This window comes from Lynx rufus, unplaced genomic scaffold, assembly GCF_022079265.1.
Source record: "Lynx rufus isolate CCGP_SWC_20201006 ecotype Redwood Valley unplaced genomic scaffold, mLynRuf1.p SCAF_17, whole genome shotgun sequence".
Taxonomy (NCBI): Eukaryota; Metazoa; Chordata; class Mammalia; order Carnivora; family Felidae; genus Lynx; species Lynx rufus.
The window spans coordinates 43,861,088-43,886,679 of record NW_025814831.1 but is presented as its reverse complement, the minus strand read 5'-3'; the positions used below and the strand labels follow the sequence as shown (position 1 = coordinate 43,886,679).

At 37.1% G+C, this 25,592-nt stretch overlaps 1 protein-coding gene across 1 annotated transcript; it reads left to right on the top strand.

Annotated features, from left to right (window-relative positions):
• The first annotated feature begins 530 nt into the window (after nt 1–530).
• On the top strand, nt 531–25,311 carry NAA30 (N-alpha-acetyltransferase 30, NatC catalytic subunit). Its single transcript, XM_047079586.1, has 5 exons — nt 531–591; nt 869–1,637; nt 7,330–7,453; nt 9,478–9,533; nt 18,919–25,311. Exons 2-5 carry the CDS (start codon nt 870–872, stop codon nt 19,054–19,056), a joined length of 1,086 nt encoding a protein of 361 aa, XP_046935542.1. The 5' UTR covers nt 531–591; nt 869; the 3' UTR covers nt 19,057–25,311.
• The last annotated feature ends 281 nt before the right edge of the window (nt 25,312–25,592 follow it).

Here is a 25,592-nt window from a genome sequence, read left to right as displayed (position 1 = left end):
CCGCCCTCCTTTCTCTGCCTTCCTCCCCCGCCGCTCCTCGGGTCAGGGCAAAGGTAGCACAGCTGAGGAAGAGCATTTTTAGGAGAGTGGCGTGGTCAACAAGACACAAGCGGGCGGGCTTCGCGACAGCTCCGTGGGGGCGACGGGGTTGGGAGAGGGAGCGCCCGTCCAGCCTATCTCTCCCCGGTCCTGCGTCGCAAGCTCCGCGGGCTGAGGAGTCCCAACGCCGAGGACAGTGGACTAGGCGCGGGAGACTCCAAAGCCCTCAGCGACTTCCCCGCCCCACAGCCCCACCCATTAGCACGCAGCCTCCCCCAGAGCCCACAGGAGACACCTTCGTCCCCGCCCCTCCACAGGTCACCTCCCTCCACGCCCCTTTCCCTTGGCCCCGGCAGCCGGCAGGCAGGGAAGTGTCGTAAAGCCAGGCCTAGGAAACTTTACCCGGGGTAACAGCCGAGGCGCTTTACGGCGACGGCGGCTGAGTGTGAACCTTGGCGGCGGTGGAGGCGGCCGCGGCGGCGGAGGAGGCGGCGGCGGCGGCGGCTGAGGAGGAAGAGGAGTGGCGGCAGTGGCGGCGGGGACCTGTGCGGGGTGAGCCTCGCGGAGGGGACAGGGAGGGGCCGGGGGTGACAGGGCCAGCGGATGGGTGCGGGCGGACGGGGACGGTGGCCGGCTGAACAGCTGGGCGGCGCTGAAGAGCGGGGGGGGCGCGGAATTGGGGGGGCTGCTCCGTGAGGGACGGTTTCTGCCTTTGTTTCCCCCCTCCACCTTCGCCGCCCCCCCTCCCCCCCCCCGCCCGACGCCCTCTCTGCTCCGCGCTCGTCCGCGGGGTCTCATGGCCTCCCCTCTCGGTCTGTGTCGCCTCTAGGATGGCGGAGGTACCGCCTGGGCCTAGCAGCCTCCTCCCACCACCAGCACCTCCGGCCTCGGCGGCGGCCGAGCCCCGCTGTCCCTTCCCGGCGGGGGCCGCCCTCGCCTGCTGCAGCGAGGACGAGGAGGACGACGAGGAGCACGAAGGCGGCGGCGGCGGCAGGAGCCCGGCGGGCGGCGAGGCGACGGCGGCAGCCAAGGGGCATCCGTGCCTCCGCTGCCCTCAGCCGCCGCAGGAGCAGCAGCAGCTCAACGGATTGATCAGCCCCGAACTGCGGCACCTCCGGGCGGCCGCCTCTCTCAAGAGCAAGGTTTTGAGCGCGGCCGAGGCGGCCGCGACCACAGCCACCCCCGACGGGGGGCCCAGAGCGACTGCAACAAAAGGAGCTGGGGTACACTCGGGCGAGAGCCCCCCTCACTGCCTCCCCAATAATGGAAGAACTGCGCTCCCCAGCCCGGCGGAGGCAGTGGCGGCGAGCGATCCTGCGGCGGCCCGCAATGGACTGGCGGAGGGCACGGAGCAGGAGGAGGAGGAAGATGAGCAGGTGCGGCTGCTGTCTTCATCCCTGACCGCCGGCTGCAGTTTAAGAAGCCCCTCAGGCCGGGAGGTTGAGCCTGGGGAGGATCGGACGATACGTTATGTCCGATATGAATCCGAGCTACAAATGCCCGATATCATGAGACTGATCACCAAAGATCTGTCTGAACCCTACTCCATTTATACCTATAGATATTTTATCCACAACTGGCCACAGCTGTGCTTCTTGGTAAGTGGATGGAATGCAAAGAGGGTGAACGCAGCAGAGAGATCCAGGCCGTGCAGGGCAGGGAGTGTGAGGGCTGAGAGTGGCAGTGGATGTATACCTCTGCGTTTCATAGTACGTTACATGATGTAAAGTGCGTGTCCACACTCCTAGTTTTTTAATGAAACTGTTTTGAAGGTAAGACTTCTTGATCTGGCTTAACTTGGTACTTATGTAAATGCAACAAGCCTGTATGATGCATGTTGGGGGTCTTCGATTCTGTTTATATTAGCTTATAATCATGTTTAACCGTCTTTAATTACCCTCCCTCATCCTCAAAGCACTTTGCAATCATTTAATTTGAACATGGTTCTGTTCGGATACAGGCTTTATTAATCTCTCAATTACAGCCGTAATCAGGGAAGAGTGTATGCATAAACATGTTTTGGTGAACATGATTGTCAGTAAACTTGCTGTGGCCACATTGGGGAATTAAATCTTACAAGCGTTTTCCGTAATTATGGAGATTGTTTCCTTTTACTTCGACAGGACAATTCAGGACAATTAGCAGTTGTAGCCAGCCTGCTTTCTGGTGCTAGATTGTAGAAGGCACTACTAACACTTCTGGTGGCTGAAAGACCCTGAAGCTCGAACAAAATACCGTTTTGTGGAATGTAGGAAACTTAAGTGTGAAACTGTTACTAATCTCATTTTTTCCTTTAAGAAACTGATCATCCATATACGTACATCGTACATATTAATAGTGACACAGGCTGTGTAAAGCACAGTTGACAGAATTTTTTGATTTCCATGTAAGTGAAAAAGATTTGGCTATGAAACAAACTAAATAGTTTTCTTGGTTTTTTTTTTTTTTAATTTATGTAGTACTGGCAGTACCAATAGTTTTCTTCCCAAAAATATTGACCAATTTTATTCTGAAACCTTTCACTTAAATATTAACTGGAGGTATGTTTTGTATCGTGTCCTCACAAGCATTTTATTTCTTGAATTTCACCAAAGAAAGGCAACATGCTTTTAAGAAATATTTTTTGCTATGTAAAGGGAAAAGCTACTACTATTTATGTTTTAGCATTGACGTAATTGCACTTAGCACTTCGTTGCACATCCCCCCAAGATGTTTTGACAGTTCTTTAGAAATCCATCTTTCTGATTCTGATTCTGTATGTTGGTGGTAATCTAAAAATATAACCTCAGAATTGTAGATAATGGTAGTTCTGCTGTTTTCTATGTTCACTTTGCTAAACTTCAATTTAGTATATTTGTTTAAACTGTAGGAACTATCTTATATTCTACAAAACTGCTCTTACAGGATTCTAACCATTGTATCAACATAGAAGTTCTAAGACATGCCTATGTCAGTGCATATGGGGATGATTTTATAGCACTATATATGTGTCATTAAATGCCACTGTAATTGCTAAAAATTGTAGATTGATTTAATTGTAAATTTATCCACAAAAGTATATGACTGAGTCAAACCTTAAATTGAAATATGTATTTCTATTAATTACAGAAAATAGTTATATATATAATATTTAGTCAGCTTTGGGTTCTGATATTACCTGGACCTCTCTCAACTTGTCTTCCATTTTCGACTCTGATAAACCTAATATTAAACTTTAGATTTGATTTTACGTAGACTCCTTCCAGTTCGCCAGCTAATTTGTACTTTAGTTCTTAATAGTTTGTTTAATATTAAATTCTGAATATCTGGAAATTGAGATATGTACAAGTGGTTGACATCTAAGATTTATTAGTGCAAGTATGTATCTGAAGATATGGAACAGAAAACAATAGTTAATCGAGGCCACTTAGAATTGGGGCCTTTATGTTGGCATTTAAAAAATTTGAATTTCCTCTAAGAACAATTTAAAATAAATATAAGTGTGTATGTTTATTTTAAATCATATCATTTTAGAACTCTAACGGGTCTTAAATATAATCTAGCTCAACTTCATTTTTTTTTTTAATGAAAAAAATTAAGGACCTGAGTGACTTAAAAATGTTTAAATCTTCAGATATTTAGGGGTGCCTGGCTGGCTCAGTCCATGGAGCATCCGACTCTTTTTTTGTTTTTTAATGTTAATTTTTGAGGGAGAGAGAGAGAGTGCGAGCGAGCCAGCAGGGAGGGGCAGAGAGGAGACAGAGAATCCCAAGCAGGCTCCATGCTGTCAACACAGAGCCTGATATGGGGCTCTAATTTACAATCCATTGGATCAAGACCTGAGCTGAGATCAAGAGTCGAATGCTTAACCAACTAAGCCACCCAGGTGCCCCATAGCATGCTGCTGTTGACCTCAGGGTAGTGAGTTTGAGCCTCAAGTTGGATATAGGGATTACTTAAAAATAAAATCTTAAAAAAAAAAAAGCTTCAGATATTTAGTGGCAGAGAGGTAAAGTTAGAACTTTACCTGACCTCTCATTATGGAAATAAGTAAGAATCTGAAAAATGACATACCCTTGATCTTCAGGGAAGATCATTGTGTCCCCAAGTTATATTGTCCTGGCAAACATCAATAATCTCAAGAGATTAAAAACCTCCAAAATGTTTTTGGTTTCTATATATAACCTGTAATGGATCAAATGGAATGTATGAGGTTGAACCTTCCGTAGAAAATTGCCAGCACTTGACCAAACCTGACTAACAAAAATGACAGTTTCTTATGGCTCTTCTAATAATTGTAACAGATGTGATAGTAGAGTACTATACAAATGGGAGACCCTGTCAATTTTTCTGTTCTTAACTAATTTATCTTTGCCATTTTTGAGTTCATGGTATTTTTATCTTTTAGTGCCTTTTTGAACTTCTTAAACTTATTACCAGTGATGTACTATAGTATTTCTGTTTATTCTAAATTTAACTTTCTGGCTTCCTCTGTTTTCCTATGTATAGCATTCTGGAATTTGGGAATTTCTATTTCATACAACTTGTAGTTTTCAAGTTTTGTAGATTGACAAGCAATTGGCCTTGTAGAGTTAAGTCTTAATCTTGCCAAGATTTTTTCAGTTCCCATCCTTGAAAAAGGAACACATTTAATGGTATGACTTCCAAATATATGTGGAGAAGCTTTTATTTGGAAAAATTGATAAGCAGTTTAGTAATTCTTACATATTCATCAGCAATTTCTCAGGAAAAAATAGCAGGGTAGGCCTTCCTCTCTACGAATATCTTATTAGAGTACATTATATATTGGGCTTTTATTTTTTTGTAATTTAAAAAAAATTTTTTTTAACATTTTTTACTTGTTTTTGAGAGACAGAGCATGAATGGGGGAAGGGCAGAGAGAGAGGAAGACAGAGAATCTGAAGCATGCTCCAGACTCTGAGCTGTCAGCACAGAGCCTGACATGGGGCCCGAACCCACGAGCCATGAGATCATGACCTGAGTGGAAGTTGGACGCTTAACTGACTGAGCCACCCAGGTGCCACATTGGGCTTTTATTTTTTAACGATGAGTACCACTTGATTTTTGCTCCTACATATTCTTAATTAGGAAGAGTCAATCTAGTCCAAGCATGAACTGATAAAACACTTTGTTCGCCCTTTACTACCTTGGTCAAAAGAAGATTTGTTTGAAATTCCTATCCAATTTGGAAGTATTGTCCAAATGTATTGTGTCTAGTGGTTTTGATTCTTTCTTCTTTGGGATGGTTTATTAATTGTGAAATGTAGCTGTCCTACAGTTTTATATCATAGATTTATATAGATTTCTGTTTTCCCTAATTTACAACCTTAGGTCACAAAGTTTTTTAATGTGGGGTGCCTGGGTATGGCTCTGTCATTTAAATGTCCTACTCTTGATCTCAGGGTCGTGAGTTTGGGCCCCACGTTGGGCTCCATGCTGTGCGTGAAGCCTACTTAAAAAAGTTTTTAAATGTACTTTTGGGCCTAACATGTATGTACATACATATATACACAACCACATATATTTGAGATGAGTTATTTTCAAATCAGAAAATGCTGTCAGAGTTGTTCAACCAGGCCACTTTTGTGTGTATTTCAGCTATTATTTCATAAAGAAATTTTAAGTTGTTTTTTTATTTTTTTAATTTTTTTTTTATTTTGAGAGAGAGTAGAGTGTGAGTGAGAGCTGGGTAGGGCCAGAGAGAGAGAGAGAGACAGAGAGACAGAGAGAATCCCAAGCAGGCTCTGCACTCTCAGTGCAGAGCCCGACGCTGGGCTCAAACTCACAAACTGCGAGAACATGACGTGAGCCAAAATCAAGAGTCAGATGCTTTACTGACTAAGCCACTGAGGTGCCCCAGAAATTTTAGTTTTGAAAACAGCTTTTACAGAACCAGATTGATTTATTGTGAATGAAAATGGAAATAACAGTTTTAGAGGTTTATTGTCCAAGATAGTTTTGGATTGTGTGATAAAACAGAAATGAATTAAGTGGATTATTCAATTTAATATCCTTTCAAAAGGATTTTTCTGACCTAGTTCAGGTTTGTGTGAAATGGATTGGAATTATCTAAAAGATTTTTCTCACAGTTTAAAAAAGTCTTTTTAATCATTTTACAGAATGATGAATTAAATGTCACATCAAAATTAAGTTAAAATTAAGTGTAAACTGGGCTTTTTAATTTTTTAAACCAATTCCTGGTTTTTGCTGTTGAAATAGTTTCTTCTGGAAATTTTGTTTTATTAAGAGATAATTTGAAGTTTTCATATTTTTTAAATGAGTGCTCTTTAGAGCAAACAAATATTTCTAACTAGCTGCCACATTATTAAACAATTAAAGCTATTGCCCTATTGATATTTACCAGAATACAGTATTACTAGAACTTTTCATCAGTGACAGAACTTTTGAAAAACTTATTTTCAGTGGTAACACTGGAAATCTTAATAAAAATGGGGGATTATTAGCATTTATTCAGCATTTAACCTTTAATACGCTGGGAAGACATAAATTTTTATTAAAGTAGCTCTGTAAAATTAAAGCTTTCACTTTAATATGAAGCTCTGGTTTTAAGTGCTAGATATTCTTTGAGCTTTGTGATAATGACATTGTCGGGAGTGACTAGACCATTGAATATCTAGTCTTTGTAGTCCTTCACTAACAAAAACCCTTGGGGAGGATCCAACGAATACCCTAATAACCATCTTTTTTGTGAAAGTCGTTTGCATTTTTTTGTCTTTGTTTTTGTTTTATTCCTGCTCAAAATCGAACTCTACTGTGAGGTAGTATAAATATTAGGTGTTCTGTCTTTCACTAAAACTTTGTTAGAATTACATTTAAATTTATAGTACTTTGATAAGTTTCACAGTATTTTATACCCTAATGAAGAGACATTTTCTTTCTTTCTTTTGAAGAGACATTTTCTTAAAAAAATTACTTTCACATATTTCTCCCCAAATCTTAAATATGTAGGTCTTTATTGCAAATAATTATAAGCACTTCTTATAAAGTACTTGAGTATTAACTTTGTGGAAATCTTGCTTTTTCCCCCCAGGCTTTGATAATGAGCATAAGACATTTATGCCCTAAACAGTGTTGAAAGATTTTAAAACTGGAACTTCTGAAGGAGTTCTGGGATTTAGATTTCTGAAACTTCTGTGATTGCTCTGTTACTAGAATTCTTCTCTCTTCTTTCCTCAAAAATGCTGACCAGTGGTTGGTTGCTGTTTCCCTGGGTAATTGTGCGGTACCTGATGGCAATGTATTCTTCATAACTGTTTGTTTATTTTTAAGGCCATGGTAGGGGAGGAGTGTGTAGGTGCCATCGTTTGCAAGTTGGATATGCACAAAAAGATGTTCCGCAGAGGTTATATAGCCATGTTAGCCGTGGATTCCAAGTACAGGAGAAATGGCATTGGTAAGGAAAATATTATGTCACTAAAAGAATGCATAAGTTATTTTCATATTTGTTTTTTGAAGCAAAAGACTTAAATGTAAATGTATAGAAATGAGAAAGAAGCTAAGGGGAGAAAATTAAGGTTATTTTTATTTCAAAATATTTTCAAAATGTTCCTAAAATGAATTGTTTTCTTTATTAGTGTTTTGTTTGAGAAATTATCTTTCTAATAAGTAACAAGTGAATCAGTTTTTACTTCCAAACATTTTTTTTTTTTTTTTAATTTTTTTTTCAACATTTTTAATTTATTTTTGGGACAGAGAGAGACAGAGCATGAATGGGGGAGGGGCAGAGAGAGAGGGAGACACAGAATCGGAAACAGGCTCCAGGCTCCGAGCCATCAGCCCAGAGCCGGACGCGGGGCTCGAACTCACAGACCGCGAGATCGTGACCTGGCTGAAGTCGGACGCTTAACCAACTGCGCCACCCAGGCGCCCCCCAAACATTTTTTTGATCACATTCAAAATGCTTTGCATTGTACTACGTACTGCAGCTCTTAATAGCATTTTGGGGCACTTGATCACAGCCCTCTAGGAGCTGTCTATACTTGGGTTAAGTGGAGCTCAAGGCAAAATTAAGGAGAAATTGTTACCATTATTTAGTTCTAGTCCTCAAACATTATATTAGCAATTCAGGGAGGACCAGGAGAATTGTTTCCTACTATTCCCAAATTCATCTCTTTCTTGGGTCTACTTTTCCTGGCATTTTCAGTCAATCTTATACTTATGATTTATAATGGTCATTAGAATCATGTGGGTGGTTTAAAAACAAATGTTTCGGTCTCTCTTCCTGAGAATGTTGTGTGTCCTGTTAGAAGTAGGACTGAAGTGTCCCCAGCTGACTGTGATATAAGCCTGGTTAAGAACTACTGTCCTAGTGTCTAGGACCTACTGGCTCTTTGTTCAGGATGGGGGATTGAGCACTTGTCAGAGCATGTCAAATCCTGGGATCTAGTGAAGCTAAGTAAGTATTTGTGAAAGAAGAATTGATGCCTATTCCGGTATTTAATTACTAGCAGTTTGTCACTTGTAGTTTGTTGTTGTTGTTTCAAATACGAGTATTATTGTCCAATTTAAGAGTTTCATACAGTCTGAGAGGTCATGAGAAATCATTGTGAGTATGCTGACTTACTACATTAGTTTTAACCAACTTATTTTTTATAGTGTTAGAGTTTACTGCTAGGGTTTTTAATGAATTGGACCTGTTATATTGATGCATTGAAAAGAGCTGGTAAGAGCTCATGGCAAATGATAGGCAATTATCTGTCTAGTTCAGAGGGCAGAAACTGGTGGCTTGAGGATTGCATCCTGACCTTCAGACATTTTGTTTGGCCCATGTAATGTGTTCTTGTTCATGTACATGGTTTGAAAATGAAGAGATTTCCTAACAATTTGGTTTTCTTAGAATCAGATTTGTCAGTTTTTTCCCTTTAATGTACCACGTGTATCTGACCCTAAACCAGGATACATTTAGCTAGACATTTACAGAGATACCACTGGCATCATTTGGGAATGCCCGGACTCACTGGAAGGTTTGTAGGAACCAACCCAGTGTCTTGGGTCCACTCTGGGCCACAGCAGTTTCTGGTGTGATCTTTGGCAAGATTGGCCCAAGGGTCTTGTAGCTTCTGGCTAGTTCAAGGATTTCCTGGGCTGTTCTGGCCGTGCCATATCTTGCCTTTTTCTTTTTTCCCTTTTCTCTTACTTTCAAACAGAAGAGCACAAACTCCTGCTTGGAGCAAATAATTACACCTGAGAAAAAGAGATGCCTAAGGAGCTATGTCTTTTAAGAGGGAACTTATATTACTATGTGTAGGTTTGTTGGGCTCTCAGTTTAAATCTGAATTTTTTCTCACTTAAGATAGTCTGTTGTCTGCGTTCAAGGTAGAACCCAGCATTTGATATTTCTGTGCTTATAAATACGATAATTTAGGTATCCTTAAGAAACTAAATTTTCCTTCATTAATACTCAGATCTATATTCTAGGTACTAACTTGGTTAAGAAAGCTATATATGCCATGGTTGAAGGAGACTGTGATGAGGTAAGTCTTTCTAAATGTTTAAAACCTTTTTTCCTAGTCTGTATTTTATCAGTTTGGTTTTTAAATAAATATCCCACAATAAATTGTATTGCAGATTTCATTGCAAACTATTACTATAACATTGTAGCTTGTGGTGAAAAGCACTTGAGTTTTGACCTAGAACAAATTCTAAGATGATAATGGGAGCTAAAATTTGTTCTTTGTCAAAACATAAAGGTGAAATCTTAGACATTTTCAGTAAATAATTGGTATTCAGAGGAATTGGTATTCAGAGGATTTGTTATCAGTTAAGTCATTTAAGGTGGCTCTTATTACATATCTTACTGTAATTTCCTTACATATCGGCCTTAGTTTCTCTCTAAATAACTTTTTTTTTTGTTTAATCTATGGGCCAACTGTCAGTTCATATGAAAGACATTTCATGTTTGAAAAAAAAAAAATCAGCATTAGCTAATGATAAGGCTAAGGAGAAAAAAAGACAACCACTTTTAAAATTAGACCTGTCTATGTTTCAACCTAAGAGCATCTCTTCTGTTTAGCTTGTTTGTACAGCCTAACCATAGGTATAAATTTTTTGGTATCCTACAGCACTGTGCCATATACATGGTGAGTGCTCCATAACTAATGGTGATGGTTGGGAATGTTACAATTTACTGTTTCAGGTGGAAGAGAATAAGTATAAACTAGAGAAGTGTAGATGTTTTTGATATAGCAATGGTGACTATGAAGGAACAAAGTTGTATGATGCTAGTAACTTTATGAACGTTACAAGGGACAGTTGGCTTTGTTATTAGAGGGCAAATATGCCTTAGAGAGTTCTCAAAATACTTGAAATTAGGTAATTTTTCCCCAAAAGTTTGTAACTTGTTTTGGTAATTTTTTAAGGTGGGTTTTTTTCTGTACAAAATTTATACACACTCATTAACCATTATATGTATGTGTATATTTGGGGGTGCAAAGTCCCTTCTTTCACTGTCCTCACACTCTTCAATGCTTTGTTCTTCTTTCCACTTATAGCTACTGTTAATCTTTAAATATGTATCCTCACATTCTAAGTACACATCTTAGCTGTGTAATAGTTTTTCTTTATACAAACTAAACCATAATTATTATTCTGCAATAATTACTTTTTCATTTAACAGTATCTTGTGAACGTGTTTCCATGTCAGAATACAGAGATTTACCCTAGACTATTCTCATGCTCCTTGTTCACATTAGTTTGTATTCCGACAGGCCACACTAAATAATGGTTGTATGAGTAGGCCTACAGATACATTGGGTAGCACGGAGGAAGTCATCCTGAGATATCAGGGCATTCAGTGTTATTTCAAATAAGATAATTCACATACAGTGGAGGATCTCATATAATTCACAGCTATTAATATCAAGAAGTAAAAGATCCAGTGACCGTGACCATTTTAATGTAACTAAAATTTGCAGAGGAGGATTGGACTGCATATGTTGATCTGTTTGGACCATAGTCACACTGGTGTAGCTCATCAGGAAGAGAAGTCAAGCTTCATAAAAGTTGCTGAAGAATTTGGAAAAATCTTTGGGTTGATAAGACCATGTTTTGATCCTCTACTGCTCCTGAATAGAGTGGTTTCCAGTGAGCAGGGATGTTATGAACAAGGAGTATTATGTTCCTTATAGCTATGCGTTTTGTGAGTTATCCTAGTCACTACCTGCGAGACAGGGTGTGTGCCTTACCTTAACTGAGCAAATGTTTAAATGGTATTGGTTTTTCTTTGAAAGTTCTGGGGAATGATACGGAGATTTGGATTATATTGTTTTAGTCTCAAAGTTAGGTCCTAAATTAGTGATACGTTTTATGGTAGAAATACTCTTTTCATTGTGGACCTAAAGATCTTGTTCTGAATTTTCTTTTGAAGCAATGAGTTTTACTTAATATTAATCTGAAACGGAGATAGTTCAATGAACTTAACGTTTTTGCAGTTTGAATTACTCTGCCTTTGAATTAAAGAACTCTTCCATGTTTTTTGTTTTGTTTTGTTTTTAACTCTTCCATGTTTTAAACAAAATTTAGTGTGTCCCATATTGTTCAGATAAAGGATTTGCTCTATGCAGAGTTAGAATTTTGTTTACTCCTTATAAGGCTTTCACTCTCCCTTTCATTGAGTTTTAAACTATATAAGCAACAATTCTATCCCCCTCTCTCTTCTAATTCTTGATAATTTGTGTTTGTTGGTTCCACTTCCTTTTACTACCATTTCATCCCCTTTGGTTTGGTTTCTTCCCCCTCCAATCCATTGTAACTACTTTCTCACTGATGTGTTTGCTAGGCCTAGTAGCTTTTTGGCCCTCCTACTTGTTAAACTAGTTCTCAGTCTTTAAGACCCAATACAATAACAATTTTTTAAAGTTTTCCTTAATCCTTCTGGACAGAATCAATTGTGTAGTTTCTGTGGTTTTCTTAACGTTTCTTTTTGTAAAATATACTTCACTGAAATTTACTTGTTCAGAGTCTGCCTTAGCCACTGTGGAGAGCAGAGATGCCTTTTCTTGTTTACTGCTGTATTCTTAGTACTTAGTGTGGCATTTGCGATAGAGTATGATGGTTGACCAATTAGTTCTGTGCCACCAGCATCTTATCTGTACCTCCTTTTTTTTTTAATGTACTTGTGAATTTCGACTTGCATAATTGTTAACTTGTCTTTCTCTTTGAGCTTTCTATAAGCTTTCTGGGAAGAGCAGTTATCTTATTTTTGTACATAGTAAAATTTTTTGAAGTATCTACAGGGAGGGGTGCCTGGGTGTCTCAGTCGGTTTGGTGTTTGGCTTCGGCTCAGGTCATGATCTCACAGTTCATGAGTTCAAGCCCCACATTGGGCTCTGTGCTGACAGCTCAGGGGCTCGAGCCTGCTTCGGATTCTGTGTCTCCCTCTTTCTCTGCCCCTTGCCCACTCACACTCTGTCTCTCTCTCTCTCAAAAATAAATAAACATTAAAAATTAAAAAAAAAAGTATCTACAGCATTATTAATCAGTTAAAATACCTTTTGGTAAAAAAAAAAATTGCACATAAAAATAGTCATATATAATTCATTGTTCTGAGGAAAACTGAAATTTTAATTCTCTAAGGATGCAGTGACCAATTTTGAAATAACCAACATGTAATTTTACTTTTATTAAGTTAGGCCAACCTTCCTTTCTTTAAAAGTGTTAAGGAGTTTTGACAAATTATCAGAAATACATTTGAAAAGGGATTTAAATTACATTTTCTACTACTTAGGTTGTACTGTTTTTTTTTTTTTATTCTTATAAAGATAGAAATGTTTAAATCTATGCACCTGTAGAGAAAGTGACATTTGGAAATCTCTGTGAAGCCTTACCATGCACATCCAGTCAATTTTTACTTTCTCTTCTATTTGTAGAATTTGTGACCTTGAGCTGAGTTTATATTGCTCTTGGTTGCTCTTGTCATTTTTAAAATAATTTCACAGCATATTAAACCAAAATTAGTAATCACAGAGTTGAAATGTAGATCATGTTTTTGTTCAAATAATAATGAAAGACTCTCCTGATCTAATAGATGTTTTCATTTTGCCTTACTATGACTTTCCTAACTTTTTATGTCAGAATTAGACATGTTAAAACAGCATAACTAAAAGATGTTTTTCATTTTCTGTATATTTGGAGCTGTCTAAAAAATTATAGCATTAAAAAAAGAAACAAGGGGATTTGTTGCTTCATGAATGAGAATGCATTACCCATATTACTGATCTGGCTTGAATTTGGTTACACCCACACATGCTGTTGCTGCCATACTGGTGGCTACTAGGACAAGCATCTTGGCTTTGTGTATTACATTAGGGGAAATAGTAAGAAAAATACACACAAATAGCATGAATGAGTTTTCTAGGATGTCTTTATTTATTTATTTATTTATTTATTTATTTATTTATTTAGAGAGCACTTGCATGCACGCATGGAGAGACAGAAGGATAGGGGGAGAGAGAGTCCTAAGCAGGCTCCACATCCAGTATAGACCTCAATGTGGGGTTCCTTCTCACGACTGAGATCGTGGCCTGAGCTGAAATCAGTCAGACAGATGCTTAACCGACTGAGCCGCTCAGGCACCCCTAGAATGTTATTTTTAAAGTAGGATTCGTATATCTAAAATAACCCACACAGTGGCTGTTTACTTTTGTGTGCTTTTTTCCTGAAATAAATTAGAATGGGGTGATTGGTCAGCATGATGAACAGTGCTTTACCTTTAATCTATAGATGTCCTTTTGAAGTCTTCATCTCTGGGAATTTAAATTTCAGAAATTTTTTTTAGATTTAAAGTATGATTGCTGTGATGTCAATACTCAGAATTAACTCCTATATGATGAGAATACACCACATTTCTTAATTGAGTTTAAATGTGCTCTATGTGCTCTATTTTTAGTTGACCAGCATCTTCCCATTTCCTCTGGGATCCACCATTCTACTTTCTGCTTTTATGAGTTTATTTTAGTTTCTACATATAAGTGATATCATGCAGTATTTGTCTATGTGTGATATGTTTCACTTAGCATTATGTCCTCCAGGTTCATCCATGTTGCCACAATGGTAGGATTTCTTTAAGGCTGAAAAATATTCCATTGTTTGTATATGCTCCTTTTCTTTATCCATTCATTTGTTGACAGACATTGGACATATAGGTTATTTCCGTATTTTGGCTGTTGTGATAATGCTGTGATAAACATGGGAGTATCTATTTGATACTAAGTACCTATTTGAGGTCCTGATTTTGATTCCTTTGGATATATACCCAGAAGTGGGATTGCTGGATCACATAGTAGTTCTGTTTTTAATTTTTTGAGGAACCTCCGTACTGTTCCATGATGGCTGTACCAATTTACATTCCTACCAACAGTGGTCTAATTTAGCATAACCAGTAATAAATCTGTTACATAGTAACAAAATACATATGGTATTTAGTTATGTACAAATACATATCAGGTATTTTTATTATTTTTTGATAATGTACGAAGGTGACTTTTAAGCTTTCTATGTTTAACAATTATATGTTGAACATTTTTAGTTTCGCTGGAAACCTATTTGGCTATCAAACAGAGGCTGCTAGGTAAAGAACAGAGTAAAACGGAGTTATTTAAACTATAAGGATTTTTTGATCGAGTAGTCTGTCCTAATTAAAGAAAATTAAAGAACTGGGTATGAGAATCCTGGGTTCTAGATTCATCTTCTGTCACTTAGTAGTTGTGTGATTGTAGGCAAGTCATTTAACTTTTTATAGTCTTTCTCTTTGTGTATGCAATGTGGTAGTAATTCTGATCTTAAAGGAATGTTATGAAGAACAATAAAGTTTATTCAGCAGTGTCAGTATAAGGTCTATGAAGTGCCAGATGATAAGCTAGTGTTTAGGTTCTAACAGTGAACAGCTTGCCCTCCCTCCAGCAGTTCCAGCCTAAAATATTAAAAAAGGCTTTCTAAACTGTAATAGTTTGGCTTGTCCTGACAGTGGTTTGTTGCTAAGAGAATCCGTGGAACTTCACTGTAATCTTTTTTTTCTGTTAAGTAGAATTCAACTTTGCCAAGTTTCTTTGGGACCAAAATAACCTCATTATCCTTTGGCTTCCTATGTAATACTCCCATGATGTGGACTAAACGAATAGTTTCATACTGAGTTTTCATTGTAAACCCAGATTCTCTTTTAATTTAAGAGAATTTAAGTGATTAAGTATTAAAAAGTTACTTTTTTCTGACATTTCCTATTTTGTCAGATGATCTCTTTATTGACAGAATGTGAGTGTACCGAGACTATCCTTTGGTTTTAAATAAGGTCAGCCCTTTGTATAATTCCATGTCTGTGTAATTGGGCTGTATTTCACTCATCTGCTAGGATGCCAACAAAGGCGAATTCAACTCTTTACCACACCTCAAGTGTGTATTTATGTAGCCATAATTAGCCTCAGATGTGTCTTAATATTTTCAGTTGCCAAATACTAATGAACATGGACTTAGGTCCCCTTCATTGTGTCATAAGTAGGTTAGATCTCCCATTGCCGCTTTGGTTTACTCTGGGGAAAGAATCAGGGGGAGGCACAGAAGAGTGGATATTATAAGGTCTAGTTCAGATATGGAGTCTGGTCTGTTTTTGCACTACTGGTGGCCTTGAGTTTCATTCATTTGTTAACTGGAGAAAAATCATATCTATTTCATAGGATATTTATGAAAATAACATCACAAATGGATATAAAATGACAATGCATATAAATGCTTTACATAGCATTTAGTAAGCCATCAGTAAATACTAGCTTAAAAAAAAACAAACAAACCTGTCACTCCTTTTTCTGTGAAATCAAGTTCCAAGTTTTGAGTTGTACTTTTATTGCTTCACATATTGTTTTGATGTAACATTTTAGCTGTAATTAGGTGGTGGCCTAAAACAGAGTTCTAGGAGTTACCCAAGAGATTTGTTCAAAATTGAAAACCTGTATTGATCAGACTGGACTGTCCCAGACTGGAAGATGGTATACATTACTAAAAAATAAATTTCCATATTTTTAAGAGTAGAGAAAAATTGTTGACTTTTATTCTTATCTTAAACGAGCTTGTTTGCTGTACAACATTTCTTTAAATGTTCTTCCTAGGGGGGTGCTTAGGTGGCTCAGTCAGCTAAGCGTCTGACTCTTGATTTTGGCTTAGGTCATGATCTCAAAATTTGTGAGATCAACCCTGCATTGGGTTCTGTGCTGACAGTGCACAGAACTGTCTGTCTGTCTGTCTCTCTTTCAGAATAAACTTAAAAAGAAATAAGACAAATGTTCCTTCCTAGGAACATTTTCTCTTTATCCTGAATTATTAATTACCTGTTTTTAGATCTTTTAAAATTTAAGATTTAGCATGTGATTTGCTCAATTGCTTTAAGATGATGCTTTCTCTTTAAGCCCTTTGGTCATTTAAAAATTTAATAATACTTTTGTTTAATATTTAAGTAATGTGTGTAACATAATGAAAGGTGCTAAGGATGCATATAATTAACATATCTGAGAGCCTTCTATTTGTCAGGCAGTGTTAGGTATACAGGAAATGGCTGTGAAGGAGGTATACATGATCCTGCCCTTGTTGGGCTCATCAGCTAGGAGAGATGACATGGTCATCAAATGTTGAATGAAGTCAGCGGGGTAGTATAAAAAGAAAGGGATAATCCATCCAGTCTGGAAGTAACAAGCTAAGGCCAAAAGCAAAGAGGACAGGAAGAGCATCCTTCCAGACAGAAAACAATTTATGTGAAAGATCTAAGGTGGGAAAGATCAAGGTGGGTTCCAGAAACTGAAAGTTTAGTGTTGATCATGGAGAACCAGGGGGTAGACCTAAAGCAAAGTTGGTGAGGTAGGTAGATGCCGTAATTTGAGGGCCTTTTAAGTTTGTTTAGATTATCTTTATTTATTTTCTAAACTTTTTTTTAAGTTTATTTATTTTGAAAGAGAGAAAGAGTGTGGGAGGGGCAAAGAGACGGGGGGAGAGAAAGAATCCCAAGCAGGCTCAGCACAGAGCCTGATGTGGGTTCAGTCTCATGAATTGTGAAATCACAATTTCACATGATCATGACTGTCAGTGACTGACATGCCTGATCATGGCTGTCAATGTGGAGCCTGATGCGGGGCTCTGTCTAACAAACCATGAGATAATGACTTGAGCTGAAATCAAGAGTCGGATGCTTAACTGACTGAGCTATCCAGGTGCCCCTAGATTATCTATAATTTGTGAACTTTATCTTGAGGACAAAAGGGAGTCAGTAAGTGGTTCTAAACAGAGGTTAACAAGAACATCATTCTACTTAAAGAAAATGGGAGACTTTTTGAGTTAGGAGTATCTTGTAATTACAGTGAAAGTTGATGCCAGCTTGGACTACAGTGGTATGAGTAGGGATAGAAGGAAAAGAGGTTATTTGAGAGATTTAAGAGAGAAGAGAAATAGTGGTTGGATGTATATGGGGGGGGTGGGTAGAGAGGAAAGAAGCTCAATAGTGACTCCTAGGTTTTCAGGTTTGAGGCATTGTTACTGACACGTGGAATTGAGGAGGAGTTGAGTTCAGTTTTGGATATGATGAAGTACATTTTCTTCTCTATTATTTACATCTACTTGAATATTTGTCAAATGTTTTGGTAGCTTGAGATAGAAAGTGACTCATAGGCTTCACTTGGACCCTTGTTTAATTATACTTTGCCCTTTTGTCTCATTTCAAACACCTGAGGGTTATGACATCCCAACAGTAACTGTGGCTCACTTTGTTGACAATTCTCAATGAGGTAGGTTGAGAATCAATAGAAAGGCAAATAGAGCTGTGTATATAAAAGGTAGGAGGATGGGATAGAGGATGGTTGGGTAGAGGAAGGTAGAAATAATAATAATAAAAGAAAATCACACAATGTTCAAAAAGTGTCAGTTCTTCATTGTCAGGGCCATTGTTCAGTAATACTAAAAACAACTCAGAAGTTAATATTTTATGTGTTCTTCTGTTCAGTGTTGATGTCCCTAATGTATAGTCCATGGTTTCAGACTGTTGTTTTCCAACTAGCATCATCAGCATCAATTGGCGATTTTTTTTAAATATAAATTCTTGGGCCCCACCCCAAATCTACTCAGAAACTCCAGAGGAGGGTGTCTGCAATCCAGTTAACTAATGTTTGGGTATCTTTGGTCTAGGATTGGCAAACTTTCTCTGCAAAGAGCCTAATGGGTAAATATTTTAGACTTTGCAGACTATAGATCTCTGTTGCAACTGTTCAACTCTGCCTTGTATTGAAAAAGGAGTCATGGACATCATGGAAACAAATGGCCATGGTTGTGTTCCAATAAAGCTTTACTGACAGAAACAAGCAATAGACACATTTGACTCCAGGGCCGTAATTTGCAGATTCTGGTCTAGATTCTAGACAAATAGGGTAGTTGTTGCCAGGATAAATGACGACAAATTAATGAAAATATAGGAGTTAGGAGTTGGAGGTCAAATTGTATTTTCTTAAAGTTTGTATTGTTGATTTTTTTTCTTTTCTTCATCTTTTTGTCACACTACTTTTCTCCACGGGGAAATAATTCATCTTTGTTTTAGTATAAAATGTATATTCTCATTGCTAAAAATTCCAAACATCACAAAAATCAATAGAACAGAAAATGTCCGCATTCCTACCTCCTCTTGCCCCAAGAGAAAATTACTATTACGATGACCATTTTCTGGGTTCTTTCTTTACATCATTAACATTTATTGTTTTCACCATCAATCTTAAAACCGATATGGAATGTTTTTCTTAAGTATTTGATGTTTACTTTGTGATTTGTCAACTTAAGAAATTATAAGCTAATTTCAAATATATAAAATTATAACTTAGTTTTCTCATATTTTTTTTGAAGGTTGTTTTGGAAACAGAAATAACGAATAAGTCTGCTTTGAAACTTTATGAAAATCTTGGTTTTGTTCGAGATAAGAGGCTGTTCAGATACTATTTAAATGGAGTTGATGCACTGCGACTTAAATTGTGGCTGCGTTGAGAAACTGATACCAAGGAACAACTTTCCAACCACACAGAATCGACCTTTGCATGCAATGCAATTTGTACAGAATTGCTTTGCAGGTGGATTTAGTAATTTCCATGCAGCTCTTACCTGTCAGTGTCTCATTGAGTGTCGCACAATATTTGTTGCACTTTGGCATGGCGCATTTGTTCTGAATTAAAAGAGATTGTTTTAAACTTAAAGAGTTCTTTTGGTACCAGCAAGATGTGCCAGTTGATAGCCAAGATTTGTTTGTTCATTTGCAAAGTCTGCTGACAATGTTATTTACACAGTGATCATTTTGTCACAGAACCAGTAAGTGGAACATGATTTTTGTTCCTAAAAAAGCCAATGTAGATTGTAAAAATCTCTAAGTATACTAACATTTCACATGAAACCTGCCATAGTTTTCTGAAGGGGGTGGGGGAAAAGCTTCAATTTTAGGTTTTATTTTTTCAATATTAAATTTTCCATTCTTGGATATTGGTACCTCAGTGATTAGTGAATGAAAAAAAATGTTATGTAGGGTTGGGTGTGTCTTACAATGAGTAAAGATAACAATTAAATTGCGTCTGCCAGTGCCTGTGTAGATAAGTATATTTGTCTTCATCTCTAGTTTTTGAATGCATGCTCTCTTTTCCTTTTCTTTCAGGCCTTTGCAAGCAAACTTTTGTTTTTATTTAAATTCTAAATTTGATAATAAATTATTTCAGATTTTTATAATTTGGATACTTTTTTCCAGGTGAGTGACAGAGTGGTTTACTGTAAAGTCCCTTCTTTCCTTACAGTAAGAAGTTGAATCTACTTGGAAAATCTTTGAGAAATGACTCAAAAGGGATGAGAAAAGTTGATGGAGCCGGGAATTGCTGGGTTTTGGATGCACTTTTTTTTTTTTTTTTTGAGAGTGAGGGAATTTTTGGAAAAGAATAGAAAATTAATGTAAATCGGTATGATTTTATTTAATCAAAATTATTGCTAAGCTGTGAAGAACAGCTTTTACAAAGTAGCTGGAACTTTTTCCCACTTGATTTGGATTCACATTGCTTCCATTTCTTAAATTGTTTCACTTTTGGTTCTTGGCCTTGGAAATAAATTTGAAGGTTCATTGTATCCATTTTAAACTGATTTTATTTTCTTTTCACTTATTTAAGCAAATTCTTGGGGAAGCTTTGCTTAGTTTCCAGAAAAACAAAAGGGAAAATTGGAATATTTTTTTGGAGTGAGTTTTATGGGTTTTCTTAATAGTTATCACCATGTTCAGTTACATTGTATTTTGGTCAATCTGTGCAGTGTAACAAATTTATAAGTTAATTGCTTTCAACTGAGTCAGGAAACCTGTGATGGATAATTTAACTGGAAAACCTAGGGACCCATAAAAAAAAAAAAAAAAAAAGATTGATTCTCTGTGAAAAATGTTTTGTAGGAACTATGTTGTTTTTTCTTTAATTTGGATATGCTTTACTTCTGTTCTAGGATTTGGTTTGAATTTTATTTTATGGCTATAATTACTGTATTTTTAAAAACCCTACCTCCATTAACAGTTGGTAAAAGCCCCCTTTCAGGAAAGTTTGTTGCCTTTTTTTTTTTTTTTTTTAAAGGAAAGCTGCTCCTTGCTCAGTGCAGTGTCTTGAAAGTGAACATGGTAACAAGTATTTTAAAAATAAAGATACACAGATTTGGTGAAAATAAAATCTTCCTGCTGGTGGGATCATTTATAGTTCCTCATTTTTAAAGTCAACTTTTTCTTTCATTTTATATTGCTCTTGAAAGTTTAATGGGTAGAGTACTGATTGCGTTAAAATATAACGATCACTCAATACTCAGCTTTCCAGCTGACTGTTTTGAGTATGTCTTTGATCAAATGTCATTTGGGCTCTAGCATTTAGAGGAATGCCAATCATAGTGATGCTTCTGTTATTTTTGATATGGAGGGAACTGAACTAAAAGAGTTATCAAATTTTATCTCACCACTTTATATTTGACTTGCTGATTCATTAGTAATGATTGTTGATGAACATACATTTGCTTGACTCCCTAATGGGGACGGTTCTAAAGTAGATAGATACATGCTAGATTTTCATTTCAGCCATTATGTTTTGGCGAGCTGTCAATGAAACCATCTCTACTGACCTTTTCTCCCAGAATTGACCAGGTTTCGCTGAACTGACTGGGTGTTTGTAAACGTGACCTTAACCATGTGGCTAAAAAGTCAGATGGTTGCCGTATTGTTCAGCCTGGTGTATGTTGAACAGAAATGTCTACCTTATGTCTTTAATTGGGTATACAAAAATTGTTTACTTAAGTAGACTAAAATTTTAATGTCTAGCATGATAACCCAGCATCAAAACTAAGTCTCCATTCCAGTTGAAGCAGCATCAAACATTCATTTACTTTTTGATATTGGGCTTTCATCTTTCTTATATAATCTTAAAACAATCTCATTTAAAATTGATAGCGTGAGTTCACTTGGCTAAAACTGAGCAAGATTGGTGCAACTTTCTTTTAACGGGGTGCTGCCTCTTAAAGACTGACTGTACTATCCACTGACACTGGTTTGGCAGTTCGTACTGCTGAACATTTTATACATGCTACCATGAAGCTATATATGTTAGTATTGAAGAAGCTAACGGGTATGCTACCATTGATGTGTGGACTGATTGTAATTTCCCTTACATTAGGATGAAACTACTCTAGGGGAGTCCACAGATCAGAAACCAGACAGTAGTTTTTGAAGTTGAAGCCAACAAAATTAAAAAAGTAAAATTAAAAAATTGGTTTTTTACCCTCCCTACTTACTGAGTAAATTGCCCTCCCTACTTGCTTGACAAATCTGTGTAAAGGAGTTTGTTTGTCACATGTTTTAACTTTACCTTGCCCTGTGTTATGGTATTGGCTGACATGTATAAGACTGGATGTGTATATTTATTATGGTGTCTAAAAATCATGAAGTTCATCACTTTCCAGGAGCATAGATAAAAGCAAATTGGTAGTGCATCAGAGTTACTTTTCAGTGCACCATGACATCACTAAAATGAGTGCTATAATGTTACAGGGCTTTCAGGTTTGTAAAAACATAACCATAAATTATATTGACGTCAGATATGAGTTGAGTATCTATAAAATATCACGTGTATTTCAAAATATTGGACTGCTGTTTGATGACTGGATATTGCTGCATAATTTTCTTCTATTGTCCCATATCCTTTTGGAGAGAGAGATTTAATGGGATTTGAAATGTGCAAGCTGTCTAAATAAGATGCAGTCAAATAAAGTTGGTTAAGTTGTGTTTGCATTTTTCTTTTAGATACAGCTGTGTGCATTTTATGATTGAGTTGTTCTGCTTTTACCTACTAAGAAAAAAAAAAAAACCAAGCAATCTATTCAGCTCCCCACTTCGTGCCTCCCATCCAAGAATTATTTGGAAGAAGTGATATATAATTATTATCTACTTTGTGTTCTGACAAAGTAAATTTGAAAATAACATGAACTTGATTTTCCTAAAAGTATTCAAAGTTAGTCCACTCAGATATCAGATATCAATACAAATGAGAGCATTTTTGCATGCCTAAAACCGAAACTTGGTTTTTTGTCCTTGTTTGGTAGCAATTCCTAAGACTGTTTTTATTTTAATTTACTATTTTGTTGTTGTTGTTGTTTGTACTTAAGTAATGTCCCCCCCCCACCCCCCCGCCCCCTTGCTAAAACACCAAAGTAAAATAGAGCAATATCTGGGCTATTTGCCCCATTCTCATGAGAAGCTTTAAATGGTAGTTACGCATGCTTTTATATTTGAAGATTTATGGATATTAGTAGAAGAAAGAGATCTGTTTTAAATACGAGTGCTGAATTACTTTCATCATCCATGCAATCTTCACTTTGTTCTTTTATAGTCAGATAGCGAAAATATCTTGAGTTCATGTTTTACTTGAGTCTTACTTACATGAAACTCCTGAGTACCTCATAAATTGAGTGATGGTCGGAAAGTTGACACCGTCCTGTGACAGCTATGAGCAGAGATCACTATTCATCTGTAGCCCAGAGATATGGTGATACTTTTAAACAGCTTTCAAAAAGAGTGAAAAATCTCATGAGCATATAGCACACTGCACTTTCTTCAGATCAGTGCTATCCAATAGCACTTTTTACAATAATAAAAATGTTCTTTGTGCTCTCCAGCCACAAAGACTAGTGGCTCTCTAGTAGCCACTAGTCACATGTAGCTAGTGAGCCCTTGAAGAGAAGCAACTATGATTGAAGAAGTGAATTTTTGATTTTAATTAATTGAAATTTAAAGTCACATGCGGTTAGTGGCTATTGGACAGCATAGCTTTAGGTAATATTTAAGTGGGAGTAACTAAGGAAAGCATTTTTTCAGTAGAATTTTTAAGGCTAGTAATTTATTGAACTATGAAATGGAAGGGTCATGATTAAAAGTGATCTCTAAGCAAGAGTATAGCTGCACTGTTTCTATTGACTGTCTATTGCATCAATACAGTATTTGACACCACCTCTCTCCCTGCCCCCGTTGTGATGTAGCCCTTCTGAGAGCCCTCTCAGTTTTTATTTGGAAGTCTTCTGGGTTGCAGAGATGCACAGATTCAAGTGCCAAAAATGAGCTTTTGATGAGACTGTCCTGTCTTTTCAGTGTTAAGATATTTTACATAGTTAAGCCTAATAATTTCTCAGTTTATATGAATTTGAGGTCATTTCATCCCTAAATGAGGTTGGGCATTTCTCATTTTACCAGTAGTCAAACGAATACGAAAGTATATCATATTTATAGTTAAATTTTAATTCTGGAAGATCATTCATGCTGATGGAAAGGCAAGTGTTTTTTGGTTCTGAGAGAACAAGATTAATTTTGCTGTGTTCTCTGGCCACGTTGTGTGTTACCCTTGATTGTAGTTGGTCATCTAGTTCATTTAATTCATCAAAAGGGCAGGAGTGGGGGTGGAAAACACCTGGCCAAAGGGAGTGCTGGGCTTGGTACAGCTTGTCAACACTGCTGGAGAAAGAGCTCAAAGCATATGTTTGTGAGCAATCAGTGTTTGATCGTCAAATTAAAAGACCTAGGGATAACAAAGACCACCAAAGTGCCAAAATCTATCTTCTACTACTTAAGAAAATGTAAACAATGTAGGGGTTATAATGTAAGGTTTTTATAATGCCAAGAGATAAGCTCATTTTTAGTTATGGATTTTCGTTACTACCTCTGCTGTATAAATATATCTCAATTTTCTAATACCTCAATTTCCTGAGATTCTGTATATGCGCTTTTGTAAATAAAAGAATTTGCCATATGCTAGGAGAAGGACCTGGCTTTTAAAGAAATTGTATAAAGACATTTGTTACTGGATTTGTTACACAGTGAATCGATTTGAAATTTCTTTAAAAAACGTTTTATAGCCTTTTCTGGTCCCATTGAGAATTTTTGTTTTTGTTTTGTTTTTTTTTTAGTAAACATTCTTACTTAGTGAGATCTGTGTTCAGGAAGCATGTACCCTGATTTGTTAATTTACAGCCTAACAAAGATTTGTATGTCTCCTGTGTTTTCCTTTCATGCCAAAGAAACACTCTTTAAAAAGCCAGCAGGTTGCACGAACTGAAAAAAAAAATTTGTACCTTAAACAGGGATTCTTAAGTTTTATTTCCTGGGATTTAGATATTTTCCAGATGAAAATATCTTCAGTTTTTTAGTTAAAGCCAGTAGAAATAATTTGTGAAAATATATGTTTAGGAATGCATTAGTTCCATTAAGGACGTAATGACAATTTTAAGGAACTGTGCTGCATTAAAATCCACAATTGCATGAACGTTTTTAAAGCTGATCTAAGATATAATCACTAAATTTTGTGTATGTATGTGAACTACTCAGGATTCAATGGCCTAACATGTAGGGGATTGATCACTACCATCTTTAGGGACAGATTTCCCATGGTTGCACACAGCTATTGATTGTTTTAAGGGGGCTAAACCTGCTGCCTTTAAACTTTGCTACCTCCCTCCCTCCAACTGTGGTTGTAAACAGTGACTGCACAGTCAGCTAGCATTATACTTGATTTTATTGTGAATGCAAATAAAATTTGTTAAGTCCACCAAGTATTAACTAGGTAAATGTAAATTGATTTCAACCTTGTCTTTGGCCAAGTCTACGTGATAGCTTATGATAATTTGGAAATGAAGTACATCAATATGAATGTGAGCATTGTGTTTGAGTTATTGTGGGAATAATTATATTCTTCATATTTGGGACTGGTAATGAACATTTATTTAAAGTGTTTATTTCCATCCTTATGATATGGGGCAAGTTTCTTAACCTCCTCTGAGCCTTTAGTGATTACTACCTGATAGGCATATTGTGAAGAATAAATTGAGATAATTTATGTAAATCACGTTAACAATGCCTAGTAGCTTAGTGCATAGTAAAGAATAAATGGTAATTTGTATTATTGGTATTTAATATTGGTATACATAATGTTAATATACCATAGGATATAGTAATTTTGTATTTTGGTCATTGGGTTTTGTAGTAA